The following is a 19,888-nucleotide window of genomic DNA, read 5'->3' on the forward strand; positions in this document are numbered from 1 at the left end:
ATGGCTCCTGTGAAAAAGCTTGTGGTGAAGGGGGACAAAAAAGGAAGCAGGTTCTGAAGTTCACTCTTGATTGCACCCACCCTGTAGAAGATGGAATCATGGATGCTGCCAATTTTGAGCAGTTTTTGCAAGAAAGGATCAAAGTGAATGGAAAAGCTGGGAACCTTGGTGGAGGGGTGGTGACCATCAAAAGGAGCAAGAGCAAGATCACCGTGACATCTGAGGTGCCTTTCTCCAAAAGGTATTTGAAATATCTCACCAAAAATATTTGAAGAAGAATAATCTACATGACTGGTTGCGCGTGGTTGCTAACAGCAAAGAGAGTTACGAATTACCTTACTTCCAGATTAACCAGGATGAAGAAGAGGAGGAAGAGGAGGATTAAATTTCATTTATCCAGAATATTTTGTATGAGCTCTTGAATAAAACTTGGGAACCAAAAAAAAAAAAAAAAAAAAAAAATTGGGAGTAATAGCTTCTGCCTCATAAAACTGTTTCAAGGGAACAACTAGATAGTTCATCAAAGTGCTTAGCACGGTGTCTCATCCATAGTAAGTGGCTCAATAAGCACAACAAATACTTTTGACATCCATAAACAAATTTCCAGTCAGAACTAATACCTTTGTGGCATTCTACTCTTTCAAATCTTTTAATAGCTTCCTATGTTCTTTGAATAAAAAATAAATTATTGACCAGGCTCTCTATCATCTGGCCCCTGCCTTCATTCCCAGTCTCTTTTCCCATCATTCATCCTTCACTCGTACAACCTGGCTTACACTGGCCTTTCTATGGTTCTCAGACCAACCCCTTTCCCACTGTAGGGTCCATGATCCCCTCTGCCTGAAATGCGTGTGCCCCAGCTCTTCACATGAGTGATTTGCTTTCATCTTCCAGGTCTCATCTCAGGTATCACTTCCTCAGAGAGGCCTGTCCTGACTGTCCTATCCAAAGTGGCTTCCTCCCTATCTTGTCTTCTCTTGTTTTTGTTACCACAATCTGTAACACTCTTTTTTATTTATATTTCATTATTAATTGAAACAATTAATATATAACAAATAGAGATGGGATCTCGCTATGTTGACCAGGCTGGTCTCCAGCTCCTGGGCTCAAGCGATCCTCCCATCTTGGCCTCCCAAAGTGCTAGGATTACAGGGGTGAGGCTGTAGTGCTCTTCTTTATTTGTTTACTTGTTCATGGTCTTTATTTTCCACCAGAGCTGTTGGCTCCTTGAAGCCAGGGGCTTTGTCTGTTTACTGCTTTATCCTCTGCAATGAGAGCTGAGCAAAGCCGCAATAAACATACGTGTGCATGTGTCTTTGTAGTAGAATAATTTATAATCCTTTGGGTATATACCCAGTAGTGGGATGGCTGGGTCATATGGTACATCTAGTTCTAGATCCTTGAGGAATCGCCACACTGTTTTCCACAATGGTTGAACTAGTTTACAGTCCCACCAACAGTGTAAAATGTAAAAGTGTTCCTATTTCTCCACATCTTTTTTTCTCCACTTTTTTTTTTTTTTTTTTTTTTGATGGAATCTCGCTCTGTCACCCAGGCTGGAGTGCAGTGGCCCAATCTCGGCTGACTGCAAGCTCCGCCTCCCGAGTTCACACCATTCTCCTGTCTCAGCCTCCTGAGTAGCTGGGACTACAGGCGCCCGCCACCACGCCCTGCTAATATTTGTATTTTTAGTATTGACGAGGTTTCACCTTGTTAGCCAGGATGGTCTCGATCTCCTGACCTCGTGATCCGACTGCCTCGGCCTCCCAAAGTGCTGGGATTACAGGCATGAGCCACCACGCCCGGCCCTCCTCAAGTAGTCTTTCTAAAATGGAAGCTTGATCACATTTCTCCCGTTGCCTACAAGAAAAGGTTGAGCTTCCAGGTCTCATTTACCATGCATACCATGTGTTTTATCGTCTACAGATCTGCATTCTGTCACTATTCTTCCTAATCTCCTTCTAGCCTAATCAAAACACAAGGAAACAAAAAACTAGAAAAACAAAAAGCTTTATGTATCACACTTTTTATTGGACACGATACTCCTCCTTTTTGCAGTGTCCTCCCACTAGGCTCCCAAACAGGCCATCCTGAAAATTTCCTTCCTGAAAAATTCTCTCTCAAAACTCTACTCTGTGCATGCACATATTTCTGTTGGGACACCTATTTTATACATACCATCTCAGGCAGAAAATTCCCAAACTGAAATGTACAGGCAATGTACTTTTATTCTACAGAGTTTTAAAAATTTTGAATTTCCTGTCTATGAGGTTCAAAATCCCAATTAAATTTATGGTCTTCCCCTCTTGCTCCTGGGTTGTGGTTAAATTCTTGCGGAGTCTTCACAGTGCCTAAGTTTTGGAGAAGATGTAGGCACCCGCCCACATCCCTCCTTCAGATTTTGGCATCCTCTTCCTAGTATCTGCGTGTTGTTTTCATATTTCTGTATCGTTTTGTTTTTACAGAGCCACACTGAAGCTTGAGAATCTGAGGCTTTCTGTGCCTTCCCCGTACACAGAATCATTCCCTCTTTGGAGTCTTGCTACCTACTCCAGACTACTTGGAATGCAGACATTTGCTCATTACTGTGGGACCCAGGGGTATTCCCTTTCTCTTAATCTTATTAATATTTCACTTCAGAAGCATTTCCTGTGTTGTGAAATTTTTCTCAGAGGCTTAATTAGTTTAGATTTTTAATGGATGTAGTCACAGAAAAGCCAATGACTCCCAAATTCTTAAGTCCTGTCCCATCCCAATACCTGAGGCAGGGAGAAAAACATAAATGACCATCGTTCCTAAATCTGATAGCTCAGTGGATACACCCCAGGAGCTTTTAAAATTAAGAGACGCTCCCACTCGTAACTCTACAGCATCAGAATTTGTTTTCTTGACGATCACAAACGATCAAGACAGAATTATTCCATCAGTGGTGGGCGTGGGGCGGGACTCCACTCGGCCTTCCTGTCCTCTAAAGTCTTCTAATTTTTTCCCCAGTAATCCGTCCTCCCATTCTCCTTCTTTGGCCCATCCCTCTCCTCCCAGTCTTTCCCCGCTGCCCTGCACCAACCTTTCTGCGTCCCGTCCCCCATCCCCCAACCCCACCTCGCGTATCCCGCCTCCCCCGCCTCTCCCGCTTTCTGCCCCCTCCCCTCCCTCTCGCACCTCCCAGCCCTGCCCCTCTCCCGCCCGACCCGCCCCCTCTTCCGCTCTACGTCCCTCGTCACCCATGCGCACTCTGTTCAACCCGCTGCTTCCGGCGGCCTAGGCTTACGTTTACTTTGCGCCGGAAAGAGAGCCTGTGAACGCTTTCGGAAGTATGGCGGGGGTGGATATCCGAGGTATAGTCTATTGCTATGCTTTGTCTGTTGATTGTGGACTAGTTTGGGATGTTATAGCTCGCAGTTTCAAGGTTTAGGTTCCTTTGTGTGAGGTCTCACGCTTTTTTGAGTGTTTTTTGTGGACAACACAAGGCTGTGATCTAGCGAAACGTTAACGAGTTTTTAAGTTATTGAAACGTCTCTTGGAAGCGTCGGAGAGAAGGGGTTGGAAGAAGCTCTGGGCCTTGAGCCTTCAGAGCTGGAGTATTGTTCTTCACACATACCTCTGCGACAACATTAGGGCTATTCTATTGGAGTGAAGGAATGGCCTTTAGGCAGAGAAGGGAGTGGGATAATGAGCCAACTTGATTTGATTCATCTCTTGATACTTGGCATGGTGGCTGCCAAATTCTTTAGATAGCGCGCCGCGGGTCCCTGAGCATGAATTCAAATATTTTCTATTGTAAGGTTTTTTTTTTTTTGAGTCGATAATACTTTACATCGAACATGCAGCAATTATTATGGCCAGGAGTCGTATTTTTTTCGCAGCTGAACTGTAGAGGTACTCACGTAGTGAATCAGTCAGTGAATAAATGTATGGAGATGCCCCCCCTTAATTGCTGCTTGATCTTGGGGAGCACGTAGAGTTGTTTTTGTTTGTATATACAGTACTTGATTTTTAAAGGGAAGTGTTTGAGATGCCTTTTTTTAATATTAACTGGATTGGGGTCTAACACATTTATTACAAATATTCCCATTTATAGTTATCCGGTGATCTTCAGCACTTCTGGATCATGATTTTACATACATGTCTTTCATTATAAGTGGGAGTTTTAAGTGCCTAATTTCATCACTTGCTGATTGTTAGAATGCTTGGGCTATGTCAACATGTTGCCTTGCTACAGAATAAAAAAGAGAAACATTTAGTCTGTCAGACTGTTTTCAGATATTTAGTTTGTAAAATGTTTTACTTATAATTCAGATTTGTTAGGATCATGGCAAAGACTCTAAGAGTGTGTTTGGTATGTTAAAGGAACAGGAAAGAGGCCAGTGTGGCTGGAGGGAAATGAGAGAGGATGCGGTAAGGAGATGAGGTCAGAAAGGTGTTGAAAGCTATGATAAGGTCTTTGGCTTTTCCTCTGAGTAAAACGGAGAGCCATTGAAGGGATTTCCATCATAGGAATGATGTGATCTGATTTTTTTTTTTTTTTTTAAGGACTACATTGGCTGCTGGGAACAGTGTAGGAAGACAAGGGTAGAATTAGGAAAACCAGTTAGGAGGCCATTTCTGAAAATGTTATTTCCTGGCCTATTGTGTATTTGGTTATTGCATGATCCAGTTATGATGAAGTATCTAAATGGTCTGTACTGATTATTTGGTTATTAACATACTTTGTCTCCTCCTTTATTTTATAGCACACAAAGTACATTTTACCTTTATATAGTTTTTCTCAGTTGAGTCACTTGGCTCAAAACTGCCTGTCACCTTGAATTAGGTCTGACTTCTTTGAAGATGCCTGAGGTAATGACAGTATAAGAGAGATTGAAGTTTTTCAACCAGTATTGTGTAGGCATTTTGATGTTCATGATTTACACCTAGTGGTGTTCAGTACAGTCAGTGGTATGAAGCATCATCAAAGCCAATGGCCAATACAAGCTCATTTATTAAAAGTATCTAGCTCTATCATGTCTTTTTAAAAGCCATGATTTAATTCTACTCTAAATATGAAACTGTGTGGCTGTAGCTAAGGTAATTCTACTTCCTGTTTATCCCTTAGCTTTTACATCATTATCATCTCATCTACAATAATAGCTTCCTAACTTCTCTATCCCTAATTGAGAGATCGCAAACTGGTAGCTATGGATGTGTTCTCTTGGGCATACATGTTGTTTGAAAATTTTGAATTTTTTGCCAGCATTAAGGATTTCCAATAAAAAAAAAAAGTCCTTTCTAAATTTTAAATCATACCACTTCTTCACCTAATGAAATTATCCTCTAAAGATATAATATAATTTGTATTTTTATACCTCTGTATATACATCTCTCTGCTTGGAGTTACTTTGCTCTTTTCTCTGTGTAAGTTTCTATCTATTCTTTAACAAATCATGCTAAAACCCATCTTCTTACCCCATGAAAAATGATTTTTGTTCCCCTAGGTCCTCTGTAGTCTTGTAACACATTTCTTCATATCTTTATGTTTGAGATGGAGTCTCGCTCTGTCACCCAGGCTGGAGTGCTGTGGCGCAGTCTCGGCTCACTGCAACCTCCACCTCCTGGGTCCAAGCGATTCTCCTGCCACAGCCTCCCGAGTAGCTGGGGTTACGGTGTTCACCACCACGCCTGGCTAATTTTTTGTTTGTTTTTTTCTTTTTTTGAGATGGAGTTTCACTCTTGTTGCTCAGGTTGGAGTGCAATGGCACAATCTCGTCTCACCACAACCTCCACCTTCTGGGTGCATCGATTTTCCTGCCTCAGTCTCCCAAGTAGCTGGGATTATGGGCATGCACAACCACGCCAGGCAATTTTTGTATTTTTAGTAGAGGCGGGGTTTCTCCATGTTGGTCAGGCTGGTCTCAAACTCCCAACCTCAGGTGGTCCACCTGCCTCAGACCCCTAAAGTACTAGTGTTACAGGCGTGAGCCACCACGCCTGGCCAGAATTTTTTGTATTTTTAGTAGAGACAGAGTTTCACCATGTCTTTATCATAACACTTACATCATGTTATTGCTTTCTTTCATAATCTCTTCTGTTACATCATGAGAGTGTGTTGGTTAGGATCTATGTCATCCTTATATTCATAGTGCCTACTACATTAGATGTATAATAAATGTTTGTTGGATTGGATTCTTTCTTTTTTTTCTAATTCTTTATCATTTTGTTTTCTTTCCCATAGACAATCTGCTGGGAATTTCTTGGGTTGACAGCTCTTGGATCCCTATTTTGAACAGTGGTAGTGTCCTGGATTACTTTTCAGAAAGAAGTAATCCTTTTTATGACAGAACATGTAATAATGAAGTGGTCAAAATGCAGAGGCTAACATTAGAACACTTGAAGTAAGTTATTTTAAGAAGGTAGCATTTTTACCAAATACAAGTTTTGCAATGAACAGTTCTTTAAAGCTGTGGATCATGAAGTGCAAAGTAGAATTTTAGAAGAAAAACTGGAGTTTTGTTTGGGTTTATACAAATTTGACATGCAAGATAATTATTAGTATTTACTTTTAACAGAGGTCTTTTCTGTATAACTTCATAATGTTTAATTAAATATAACAGATTTAGATTTCGATCTGATGAGTGATTTTGGCAATGCTACTGCTATTCTCAACTAGGCAACTATAATTATTGTCCCTTTTATACCTAGTTTATATTACAAAAGTATTTGAAACAACTGTTGATATAATTTTCCTATTGTCAGCTAAATATTGAGGAGGAGATTATAAAATTAAATATCTGTCATATTTTAAATGGCTTTTGTTATGGGGCAAATACAGCTATTGAGACAACTTATTGTTGTTTTTAAACATAATCTGTCAGGCAAAAAAATTTGTTGGGGTGAGGATAAAGTTTTTGATGTTTTCTAGTTTGGTAGTGTATGAAGTTGTGTCTTCATGTTTATTTTTATATTTTATAAGTATTCATAGATTTGGTCAGGAAGCATCATGACATTTTGATTGCCTTTTTGAAACAGACACTCTTCGGTGTCCTTTCCTAACTGAAAACACTCAGATTTAAATTTATAATACATTTTTGTAGAGAAATTTTGTTGTTTAAAAACAAACTAGTTTTACTCGACAGTCAGATTATAACACCAAACACAGGCAGTTTTAATCCTATTAAAGTGTTGCCGCATTTTTATATAATTTGTCTTATACAATTATTTGTAGGGCATTTATAGATATTTGGATGTCTGTGTTCTGTTTTCAGTCAGATGGTTGGAATCGAATACATCCTTTTGCATGCTCAAGAGCCCATTCTTTTCATCATTCGGAAGCAACAGCGGCAGTCCCCTGCCCAAGGTAAAATGTGTAAACTTTAGGCATTGTTTTCTTTTTAAAATACCATGATTTATTTACTTCCTGACCTAACTTGTTTTTTTGATTGGTTTCTGTTTGGGGGGTCCCCAAGACCACATACATGTTCAGTACTATGCTGGAGGACTCACCAGACTTAGCATATGGTTGTACTTACAGCTGAGATTTGTTATGACAACACAGTAAGGGTACGCAGCCAGATTAGTACTGGAAAAAGACATGTCAGGTGAGGTGTGTAGGAATCCACGTGCAAGTTGCCTGTGCTTTCCCTCTTGCTTGTGAAGGGCCACAGAGTGTGCCCTCCATCCAGCAGTGAAATGCAGCTGCATTCAATATGTCTGCTCAAGGAAGTCCATTTGAGGTTCTGAGCCAGGGATTTTTATTGAGGGCTGGTTGTTTGGACATCCTCTGCCCACCAAATTTTTAGATTTTCCAAAAGAAATCTGGTGTCTACTATAGTCACATTGTTTATACAAATTGTCTGCAGAGGCTGGTACAACCAGCATAACTCTCATGTAGGAAAAGTTTCAAAAGCCAAGTTCCACTAGTTGTATACTTGGATACCAGGACTGTTCCAGCATGCCCAAGGACAACTCTTCAAGCACTAACAGAGCAACTCACTGCATCAAAGCTACCTCTTTCTGTGGGCACAGGTGGTATACCAACTGAATGTCAAACATCCCAAGTAATTTTTTTTTGTTTTTTGACCTCTGAACTTTTTATTGGCCTTCTGCTCCTCAAAGGGTACCCTGCTTCTGCTGGCTTAATGTCTCAGAACTTTGATGTTGTTGGTCTCAGACACCACTCTGCCATCCACTACCTGACAAGTGGGGTCTTTTGGATGGTTTGCATGGAGTTGCTGCTGTCCAGGGCATCACCAAGATTGAAGTCCTGGCTGTCTTCCAGCAGGCGGCGGTAGGTGGCAATCTCAGCCTCCAGCTTGACCTTGATGTTCAGCAGGGCCTCATACTCCTGGGCCTGGTGCTGCCTCTCTGCCCCAGCCTGTGCCAGCTCCGACTCCAGGTATAGCAGGATCTTGTTGAGCTGCTCCATCTGCAGGGCGTAGCGGGCCAGGTATAGCAGGATCTTGTTGAGCTGCTCCATCTGCAGGGCGTAGCGGGCCTCCACCTCCCTCAGGCTGTTCTTCAAGCTGGCCTTTAGATTTCTCATCGAGTCCAGGTCAGTCTCCAAGGACTGGACCGTACCTCTCAGCTTCGTGAGTGTCACCTCAGCAGCTCCAACCTTGGCAGACTGCATAGTGACCACTGTGGTGCTGTCCTCAATCTGCTGAGACCAGTACTTTTCTAACTCCTCTCGGTTCTTCTGAGCCAGCTGTTCGTATTAGGCCCAGATGTCTGCTATGATCTTGGCGAAGTCTTGAGATTTGGGGGCATGTACCTTCATCGTCTACCTAGAGCTGGCAGTCTGGGCTTATAGGCCTTTTACTTCCTGTTCATGGTTCTTCATGAAGAGCAGCTCCTCCTTGAGAGCCTCAATCTCTGTCTCTAGCTGAAGCGGAGTGACATTGGTGTCATCATTGGCCTTGCAGAGCCCATGGATGTTGCTCTCCACAGACTGATGCATGGCCAGCTCTGTCTCATACTTGACTCTATCAGCAGCAAGATGGGCATTGTCGATCTGCAGAACAATACAGGCATTGTCCACAGTATTTGAGAAGATCTGAGCCCTCAGGTCCTTGATAGTCTTGAAGTAATGGACCCAGTCTCTGACCTGGGGTCCCTTCTTCCCCAGGCGCTCCTGGGTTTTGCTCTCCAGCCTCTGGTTCTCGGTCTCCAGGCTCCTCACTCTGTCCAGGTAGGAGGCCAGGCTTTGAACCAGGTAGGTTCAGGCTTTGCATGGTCTCCTCCTCGTTCTGGATGCCTCCCATTCCTGTCAGAACCCTGGCCATCCCGTGGCCAGGCCCCCGTACCCCAAGCTGCCCTGGAAGCTGGTGGAGCGGGACACGGAGATCCGGGAACCAGAGCCTCCTGTGCCTGCATAGACGCTGGCTGTGCTGCTGACCGGCTGGGTGCCCTAGCTGGGCGCCTGGATGGAGCCCAGGGACCAGAAGTTGGTGGAGAAGGTGAAGCGAGTGGTGAAGCTCATGCTGTCTGGGAAGGAGAGTGAGAGGACAGGACTCAGGCTTTGCTGATGATCACATTTAACTTTTCTTTTCATCTCAGTCCACTGAGTTAATTCTTTTACAAAATGCATGGTAGATGTGGTCATATCAAACTAATAGAGGATCAATTGAAAATCCTCAGTGATGCATTGAACTAAAAGCCTTGCCTGGGTTATACTACCTACTGAAAACTTGGTTTAGAAACAACACTGAAGAGTGTAGAGTCCAGATTTGGTTTTGAATCAAAGAGCTAGACACCTTTTCCAGCAATGACAGAAATTGAAGACATTAGAATCAAGCCAAGACCATGGATAAAGTCATACTGAAGAAAAGATTCAAGATAGGGGAGCCAGATGGGTGTTATTGTAGCTACATCTCTCAATTAGATACCCTCATTAAGACATTTATGGACAACCTTTAACTTGGCATTGTTTTCAGAGAATGACTTGATAAAGAAGTTACGATTCTAGAATCCAAATTTAGTTTCAAAATCAAAGATCTAGAGTCCCTGCCCAGAGTAAAAGAGAACCTTAGAACCAAGGCAGACCAGCGACAAGATAAGATTTCCATGGTCAGAGGATTCAAGGTATAGAAATTACACAAGACGGCAGTATCCTCACTGGCAGTTATCTTATTCCTTAGGACCCAGCACTGGGGCACAAAAGCAAGCTCATTGCATTTGATATCTTTACACTGGACCTCCAGTCTGTCTTGCTCCAGGGTCTTACTACCTTAAGTAAGGTTGACTGACAACAGTCTTGGCATCTTTTGGGAACTTGTTAGAAATGCACTATCCCTACTGAATAAGAATCTAATTTTAACAAGGTCCCCAGGTAATTCAGATGCACATTAAAGTTTGAGAAGCACTGCTGGAGGGCAACAGTGGGCATACTTTTTCTGAAAAGGGCCAATGACTAAATACTTGGGGTTTGTGGGCCTCCTAGTCTCTGTGACAGCGCTCAATTATTGCCAGAGCAGCCATAGATAATATGTAAATGATTGGATGTGGCTGTTTTCTGGTACAGCTTTACCAAAACAGTAATTGTTAAACCCTGCCTTATGGGAAAATGTCAGATTTTAATTCTTTTAATGAGAATCTGTTTAGCAGTTTGTGTCCATAGCTGTATTTGTAAACCTTTTGTCCTACTGTTTTAGTTATCCCACTAGCTGATTACTATATCATTGCTGGAGTGATCTATCAGGCACCAGACTTGGGATCAGTTATAAACTCTAGAGTGGTAAGTGTCTTCACATTCTTTAAGCACTAAAGAAAACATTTAATTAGCTACCTTGCTTCCAGTAATCCAACTGGAGCTCCTCTGCCTTGTGTAAGTTGCTATAAAGTATTGACTATTAGAATGTCTTGAACTTTGGTTACTATGAGCCAAGTCAGTGCTCAAAGTTATTTCATAGTCTCAATTATATAGTAATTTAGGTTCTGAAAAATGGGTTCTGTCTTTGCATATGTAATATTTTGCGAGTATTTACTTTGGAAATTTTTGTTGACCTAATGAGAAATTTAGAATTTATTTTCCTTTTTCAAGCTTACTGCAGTGCATGGTATTCAGTCAGCTTTTGATGAAGCTATGTCATACTGTCGATATCATCCTTCCAAAGGTTATTGGTGGCACTTCAAAGATCATGAAGAGCAAGGTAAGTAGAACATCCAGACCCTCCTAACACACTTTTTGATCCTCTGAGAATGAAGCTGTTTTCTTTAGGAAAGTGGCTGTTGATCTTTTCTAAGTGTGTTTCACTTTTTTCATGGGATGCTGGCTTTGTTGCAGCTGAGATTCATGTAACTAGATGTATAATAATAGCTTTCACATAGGAACAGATGCACATTCACTTTGTTAGGTAACTGGTAGTCTTAGTCAAGGTGATTGAAGGTTTGAAAATATTTGGGGCCAGGTGCGGTGGCTCACTCCTGTAATCCCAGCACTTTGGAATGCCAAGGCAGGTAGATCACCTGAGCCCAGGAGTTCAAGATCAACCTGGGCAACATGGTGAAACCTGGTCTCTACAAAAAGAAAAAAAAAGGGGTGGGGGGGAAGGAACATAGGAGAGACAGTGACGTGGAATGAGCAGAGATGATATTCCTTACTTACCTGACTGCTGAATTGTCTTGGAATCTGGAACTCTTTATTCCTCCAGTCTTCAAAGCAGAGGAGATGAGAGAGATTGCTTTTTAGAGCCCTATCCCTAGATGGCCAGTCTGTTTTCTGATCTTTCCATCTCTCCACCTCTTGTGGCTCCAGGTTCTCTTAAGTTTCCATCTGATCTGCTACTGTCTTCATCATGTTTTACTGTTCGACTACCTCCAGAAATGTGCCTGTAACAGCATACTTGTATTCTCCATTTCCTTGTCTGAGAAATAGCAACTCAGAATAGATTGTTGAGGGAAACATAGTGTTTGTGTAGAATTCAGACCTGTATCTTCTTAATAGTAGGTATAAGCAGGAACATTTAATGAAGGAAAGTTTGCCTTTGTTGACTAAAATTGGCCCAATGGCTCTTTTCCCCTGCCATAACCAAGTGTTCGGAGTAACACTTATCTGGAACCCTTCGCTTGGATACGGTTTCCCAATACACCTCCCTCCCAAGGGCAAATCCCATATGTGATTAACTTCAGAATTTCTCTTTCAGGTTCTTTTCTTTTTTGTCTTCATGGTTTTCTGTTTTGTTATTTTTTTTTTTTTCAGTGAATTACAGTCTTAATAATTGAATATGGTAGATTGAGTTTGTGAAACCTGCATTTCCATTTGTTCCTAGTAGGTTTTGTGGGAAAATACCATTTAATACACTTAAAATACACAAAGGTAATTTCAAACCAATAATTTGGATTGTGATTTAGGTAATTTTGAAAAATGTTAGCTTTAAAACTCTTACGGTTGTGCATGCTTATATACCAAAACTGAAGTATCTTTAAAAGACATATGTATCAGCTTAAATGTTAGAATTTGACTTCAGTTAAGAGGGAGAGTTAACAGCACTTCTGTATATATGCTGTGTTTACCAATTTTGGGAATTATCTTTGGTCTAGCAGCCATTAAAAATAATGAAGTTTGGGTATATTCATAGTGGACAAAGATTTGTAAAATATGAGACACCAAACTAAGTAGGCAATGTTTTGATTTGGACTTTGTATTTAATAGATAAAGTCAGACCTAAAGCCAAAAGGAAAGAAGAACCAAGCTCTATTTTTCAGAGACAACGTGTGGATGCTTTACTTTTAGACCTCAGACAAAAATTTCCACCCAAATTTGTGCAGGTAATGAGAATATGTGTGGTTAATCTTGATTTGACACTTCTTTATGGCATATATATTTATTTTTAATTGAGAACTGTTTCAGATGTGACCTAAAATTACAATTTTCCTCATGAGTTAAAAAATGATCTCTGTATCAAAGGAAAGGTTTCTAAAAACTTAATGGAAGAAATAGGTAAATGGAATGGAATTAACACTGTTTTGTGTTTCTTACTGAATCTTCACAAACTCTGAGGACTGCATATAGATCATATTCTCATTCAAAAGGTTGCTGAAAGTGTCACAGGTGGTAACAAAACTAGAATATGAAACTCATGCTCTTTTTACTCTACGTGCCACCTTCTAGCCTGATGTAGTAGATGTCTGAACAACCTAAATGATAGAATAGTTAACACTTATGTAACAAAAAGAACAGAACATCTGAAGTAGAGTGGCATAATAAACAGAGGAGACAGGAGTGATTAATAGAGATACACTATATTGGGGTTTTAAGTTATATGAATTCCACTGTGTGATTTGGAGGGGCAGGGAGATTTCTAACAGCAATAGCAAATCCACCTGCCATTCTACTAAATGAGCTTTTGGAGTGAAGTAGATATGGAATGGAATCGATGAATGTGCTGGTCTCATGGCTAGTCTCAATTCTTCTGGACCTTTGCAGTGTACATACAAGATCATATACCTCTTTTTTGTTAGTAGCTCCTTTAGGGATTTTCAAGGGAAATTTTAAACTAAATGAAATGTTTTACATGAGATGAATTTAGAACAGGCCTCCCCTTCCCTCTTCCCTGACTGTGCTATAGTGAGAGATAGGGGCTATTGGAATTGTGATGTGGTGGTGAAGAGAGCAGAAGACGCAAGATGGAACTCAGGACAGGAAAGCCAGTTTAGAGGAATCTCATCAACTGCATTTGAAGATGGAACATTGTCTGTTGAATAAATAAATAAATAAATAAATAAATAATAGCTGTGCGTAGGGTGATGAATGACCTCTACAGAATGTAAAAAGCTAGGTGTAGTTGACCATTTATTTGGTGAGTACATAGTGCATGCTAGGTAGGCCAGGGGAAGACATCTAGACATGTGCTGTCCAGTACGGTGGCCACGAGGCACATGTGACCATGAGCATTTGAAACACAGCTAGTCCAGATTGAGTTGTGATATAAGTGCAATATACATACTGGATTTCAGAGTTGTATGAAAAAGAATGCATGTAAAATATCTCAGTAGTTTAAAAATATTGATTATGTGTTGAAATATTTTGGGTATATTTGGTTAAATAAAATACATGTTTCTTTTTAAAAATGTGACAAGAAAATTTAAAATTACATGTATATCTTGCATTTGTGGGCTCACATTTCTTTTGAACAGTCCTGATCTAGAAAATGGTAATAGAACATGCAAAACCGGAAACATGAGTTAGTGAACGTATGTTCAGAAACCAGAAAACTCCTCTGAGGCTTACTCTGTGTTTGTGGAGGGGAAGAGTAATGGAAGATGAGACTTTAAAAATGGATTAAGGTCAGTTGAGAAGGATTTTGTATGCAATGCAGAGAAGCTGGGATTTAATCCTGGAGTCCTATGTTTCTTCTCTATTTTAAACTTATAACTCATTACCACTCCCATAAACATAACAGGCCTCCAGATGCATTCAAAATTATTTTAAGTTTTTTTTTTTTTTTTTTGGAGACGGAGTCTCGCTCTGTCGCCCGGGCTGGAGTGCAGTGGCCGGATCTCAGCTCACTGCAAGCTCCGCCTCCCGGGTTCACCGCCATTCTCCTGCCTCAGCCTCCCGAGTAGCTGGGACTACAGGCGCCCGCCACCTCGCCCGGCTAGTTTTTTGTATTTTTTTAGTAGAGACGGGGTTTCACAGTGTTAGCCAGGATGGTCTCGATCTCCTGACCTCGTGATCTGCCCGTTTCAGCCTCCCAAAGTGCTGGGATTACAGGCTTGAGCCACCGCACCCGGCCTATTTTAAGTTTTAAAACAACCAAAGCCACCTGATTAAATTTGCTCCAAGAAGCACCCTTGTTTTATATCCCCATCTCAAACCATGTTCTACTAGTCTGGCAGGATTTACTAGAAAAGATTAGACAGTGTATTATGTTGGGTAAATAACGACATTATTCCAGTGTCCAGATATAGTTCAGTGTCCAATATAGTTTAAATGGTTCAGTGCTGACAGTAGAAAAATCCCCGCTTTCAAATTTTTTACTTTCTTCAATGTTCCTCCCTATGTTTCCTCTCCTATTTTAAAGAAAAACAATTTGTTCCCTCAGAATTACTTTGGACATGTTTAAGTATTGATATTTTCACAAGATAATGTGATATGTGGCTTTGTTGGGGGTTCTTATGACAACTCCTGTAATTGGAGATTGCTAGCAGGATTCAGAGGACTCAGCATGTAATTGTACTCAGCTAAGATTCATTGCTATAATACAGTAAGGATGTATAGCCAGATCATAAGGGAAAAGGACACAGCAGAGTCTGGAAGAATCTGTGTGCAGGCTTCCTTATATTTTCTTCTTCCCTTAAGAGGTTACACAGAGTGTACTGTTCTCTCAACAGTGAAAATGCAGCAACATATGTGATATTTCTTCCCAAGGAGATCCATTAGAGACCTGGTACCCAAGGTGTGTTTTTGGAGTTGGGGGAGCTCTTCATGTAGGTACCCTCTATCTAGCACATACCAAAATTCCACAACCTCTGAAGAAAGCAGATATTCAGCCTAAACTGCATTGTTTGTACAGTCTAGGCACAGTGAGCCACTATTATCAGGGAATGGTGGGAACCCTCCAGAAATCCAAGTTTCTAGACACTAGCCAAGGGCCAACCTTGCAAGCAGGTCTTTCTAAGTATAGCAGCCTCAGGCCTTCTGTGGTAACCTTTTTATTGCACAGTGGATAATAATATGAAGCTCAGTTTTGGTCTTGTTAAGTGTAAAGATTCCCAGGACTTGCAGTTGGAGTAGGATAGTTGGCAGTTGTCAGCATGAACCTGGAACGTGTAATATCAGAAAATTTTGTAATTGTTAGGAGTGGGAATATGTAAGAAGGCCTAGGGAGGGCATGTAAATCCAGAAAGATTCAGCAAACAGATGGAGGCATTAGAAATGAAGAGACTGCTTTTTTTTCTAAGATGATATGGAAGTACTAAGGTATTTTAAATATATATATGTGTATATGTATATACAGTTACAAGTTCAAAGGTAGATGGTAAGGAAGTTGGTGGTGTTGGCATCCTGGTTTTGTAGTTGTTTTTAAACATGGGAGACAGTGTCATCGGATGAGAATGAGGGGTAGAAGAAGACAAGAGTGTTGTAGAGCATTTAACTTGGGGAATGGGGCAAAGGAGATGACAGAGCTTAATCAAGTGAATTGCTCTACAGAGTGAAGGACCTGACCTTATTTCTCATCTTTTTTTCCTTGTCTTTTTTTCCTATAGATTGGTTTTTAACAATAGACTCATCAGCAATCTCTTTTTCCTCCAAATTTCCCGTGCCTGCCAACTTTAAAAGTCATGGTTCATCCATACTTCATTCTCCCTTCCCATAATTCATATCCATTAAGGGAATAAGACTCTGGAGTATTGGAAGACTTCATTATTTCTTCCCGTTGGATTCTACTGAACTGCTTTTTATAAAGCATTGTAGCCTGGGTGTGGAGGTGGAGGTTGTTAAATGTTCAAGTGTTTTTATGGTTGGTTGACTATCTTGTTCTAGTTTTTGATTTGTGTCTTTTCTGGAATGGGGAATAAGAAGCAGACAATGATAAATGTACTTTATAGTACATAAATAGTAGCTTTTCTTCACAAAGTCATTTGAAATGTAATTTGGATGAAGCTTTCATTTTATTAATATGACATTAAGAAGAAGAAACTTTGCCAACTTGACCTGTTTTCTTCTTTTTCCTCTTCCTCCCCCTCCCTTTTTTCTAAAAAATTATAGCTAAAGCCTGGAGAAAAGCCTGTTCCAGGTATGGTTCATCTAATATTCTTATTACGCTTGAAATAAGATCAAACAGCCTGTAAATCAATAACAACTATAGCATGTGAAATGAGCTGTGGTCATTTTGTCCTTCTAGAGCTGAGGCTGGGCCTCATTGGAAGAAGAATTGTTTTGGTTCACACATAAAATAACACTAATGATAGCTGATGAGCTGAAAAAAGAAAAGTCTCATAGTGTTTTAAGAAAGTTTACAGATTTGTGTTGGGCCACATTCAAAGCCATCCTGGGCCGCATGCTGCCCGTGGGCCATGGGTTAGAGTCTCCCATTGTAGTTTTTTACTCTTAATCTTTGAGATGTGCTGAACTGTCAGCAGATGGTGCCATTGTGGTAGTGATTGTGGTAGTGAAAAGATGAATTGGGAGGGAGAAAGTAGGTATTGAGGAGATATGAGGAAGCCACCGTGATTCGAGGTTTCTTCATCAAATCTGTATTTTTACATGTTGTTTTCTGTTACATTACTGAAAACAGGTGTTGAACCATCGTGGTACTGGGTTAGAATAATGATATATCTTGTTTTTACATACTCTCTTACTTAAATGCTACGTAGTTTTGTCTAGTATCATTAATTTCCTTGAGTTATCAGGTTGTTAGGTTTGTAACTGTGTTCTTGTATACATCTGCCTATGGAAATGGCTAGATCTAGAACTTGAGATAAACAGTTAAAAATGAATTTGAAAATGTGAACCGTTCATGCTAACCATTGTTTGAATTTATCTCATTCCCTCCACCCGTGTCTCCCTCCCCAAAAAATCTACTTTTGATATCTAGTGGATCAAACAAAGAAAGAGGCAGAACCTGTACCAGAAACTGTAAAATCTGAGGAGAAGGAGACCACAAAGAATGTACAACAGACAGTGAGTGCTAAAGGCCCCCCTGAAAAACGGATGAGACTTCAGTGAGTACGGACAAAAGAGAAGCCTGGAAGACTCCTCATGCTAGTTATCATACCTCAGTACTGTGGCTCTTGAGCTTTGAAGTACTTTATTGTAACCTTCTTATTTGTATGGGATGCACTTATTCTTTGAAAGGATATTAGGCTGGGCGTGGTGGCTCACGCCTATAATCCCAGCACTTTGGGAGGCCAAGATGGGTGGATCACTTGAGGTCAGAAGTTCGAGACCAGCCTGACCAATATGGTGAAACCCTGTCTCTACTAAAAATAAAAAAATTAGCTGGGCATGGTGGCGGGCGCCTGTAGTCCCAGCTACTCGGGAGGCTGAGACAGGAGAACTGCTTGAACCCAGGAGGCGGAGGTCGCCCTGAGCTGATTATCACGCCGTTGCACTCCAGCCTGGGCGACAGAGCAAGACTTTGTCTCAAAAAAAAAAAAAAAAAAAAAAGAAAAGATATTATTCCCATCATGATTTCTTGTGAATATTTGTTATATATCTTCTGTAACCTTTTCTCTCCTGGACTTGTGCAACCTACACACATATTTACTGGTAGATATGTTTAAAAGCAAAATAAAGGTGTTTGTATATATTGCTTCATCGTGACTTTTTTCTTCATCATGACTATTTTTCAGATGCACTTTGAAGACACAAAGGATGTTAAAGTAGTAACTAAGCATATTTTTTTTGTTAAGTTACATAATCCTTAGTATTAAAATAAACAGTTGCTGACATTTTGGAAGATGAAGGAAAAACCTCACTCACCAATACCATTACCCTATAAATACTGTAACAGTGTTGTGAGTTTTAATCTTATTCTACGTGTAGATACTTTTTTTTTTTTCAATAAAGAAAAGGAATTTATTTTTTTTTAAGTTATGGAGGCTGAAAAGTCCAGCATTGAGTGGCTCCATCTGGTGAGGGCCTTCTTGCTAATAGGAAGTCTGCAAAGTCCCTAGGCAGCACAGGGTATCTCATGGCAAGGGGACTGAGTGCGCTTGCTGCATGTAGATGCTTTTAAAAGTACTTTAATCATTCCTTTCATACAATTTTACTTTATTATATCTGTTGTAAGCTTTCCCCCATGTTTGTATAGTTCTTATAGACTGTTGTAGTGTCTGAATTTCTGTAAATGATTGTATCTCAGTTTTCTTTCTGTGTTATATTTGGGATTTTTTTCTCAATTTACATTATTTTAAATAAGACTGCTGTGATTATATCTTTGTATAATGCCTTTTCAATATTTGGTATTTATTTCCTTAGGATAGAGTTCCGGAAGTGGAATCACTGGAGTCTGCATTTTTATTGCTCTTAGTCCGTATTACTAAGTTGTTCCTCAAAAGGTTGGACTAGTGATCTCTCAAACAGCAAAGCTGGAAAGTATGTATCAGGTTTTCCAGAATTGCTACCACTGAATTTTGTCATTTATGTTTTTAGTGTTAATTAAGTAGCAAAAGTGGTATTTTAGTATTTAAAGTGGTTGAAGAATTTGTCATCTTTGTTTTCTGCTCTTACGAAATGTCTAATTTTATGTATTGTGTGAGATTTTTGTCTTTCAACTTCTTATTTTGACATAATTTCAGGCAAATAAAAGTTGTAAGAATAGTACAAAGAATTCCTATATATACCTTTTACCCTAGTTCTCCGTTACCATTTTTCTGTATTTTAGTCTTTATTTTCTTTCTCTCTTTCTTCCGTCTCTAACTCTTGCTCTCTTGTTACTTGCTGTTTCTCTCTTTCTCCCTCTCTCTTTCGATTGTATTTATGTTTCACCAGTGGTGCCAATAATGTCATTTACAATAGAAGAAAATCCCGAGTTGTGGGTTACATTTAGTTGTCCTGTCTTTTCAGTCTCCTGTAACCTGGAATAGTTCTTTAATCTTGCTTGTTTTTCATAACCTTGATATTTGAAGAGTTGAAGCCATTCTTTTTGTGGAATGCCTCTCAATTTGGGTCTGTTTGATATATCCTCATGATGAAATTCACCTCATGCATTTTTGTGAGGAATGCCATAGAAAAGATGCTTATGGAGGCACATGGTGTCAATTTGCTCCATTTCTGGTGATGTTAGCATTCATCACTTGGTTAAGGTAGTGTCTATAAGGTTACTCCACTGTAAAGTTATTTTTCCTTTTGTAAGTTACAGGTATCCTGGAATATTTTGAGGCTCTGAGTGTCCTGTTATTTCTCAAAGTTTTACCCACTGGCTAGCCTCCATCAGTAAGTCTTGCCTGAATCATTTATTACTCTGAT

At 40.2% G+C, this 19,888-nt stretch overlaps 1 protein-coding gene and 1 pseudogene across 3 annotated transcripts; both read left to right on the forward strand.

Annotated features, from left to right (window-relative positions):
• LOC104660316 lies at positions 1-385 on the forward strand (annotated as a pseudogene).
• A 2,882-nt stretch (positions 386-3,267) lies between these two features.
• Positions 3,268-18,869, forward strand: MED6 (mediator complex subunit 6). 3 transcript variants are annotated; one of them, XM_010360630.2, is made up of 8 exons: positions 3,268-3,338; positions 6,212-6,371; positions 7,242-7,333; positions 10,626-10,708; positions 11,015-11,123; positions 12,626-12,741; positions 16,685-16,712; positions 17,514-18,869. In XM_010360630.2, the coding sequence occupies exons 1-8, from the start codon at positions 3,317-3,319 to the stop codon at positions 17,642-17,644; spliced, it is 741 nt and encodes a 246-aa protein (XP_010358932.1). In that variant the 5' UTR covers positions 3,268-3,316; the 3' UTR covers positions 17,645-18,869. The 3 variants fall into 3 exon arrangements, with proteins under 3 accessions (XP_010358932.1, XP_010358933.1, XP_030787161.1); XM_030931301.1 differs by lacking the exon at positions 3,268-3,338 and adding an exon at positions 4,820-4,839; XM_010360631.2 differs by lacking the exon at positions 12,626-12,741.
• Positions 18,870-19,888: the final 1,019 nt, after the last annotated feature.

This window comes from Rhinopithecus roxellana, chromosome 5 (genome assembly GCF_007565055.1).
Source record: "Rhinopithecus roxellana isolate Shanxi Qingling chromosome 5, ASM756505v1, whole genome shotgun sequence".
Lineage (NCBI taxonomy): Eukaryota > Metazoa > Chordata > Mammalia > Primates > Cercopithecidae > Rhinopithecus > Rhinopithecus roxellana.

Excerpts from the sequence above, each read along its gene's own strand:
- MED6 (XM_010360630.2), top strand. The coding sequence starts at position 3,317 with ATGGCGGGGGTGGATATCCGAG. Across the intron at positions 3,339-6,211 it reads GGCGGGGGTGGATATCCGAG|ACAATCTGCTGGGAATTTCT; the intron begins GTATAGTCTATT and ends TCTTTCCCATAG. Across the intron at positions 6,372-7,241 it reads CTAACATTAGAACACTTGAA|TCAGATGGTTGGAATCGAAT; the intron begins GTAAGTTATTTT and ends TTCTGTTTTCAG.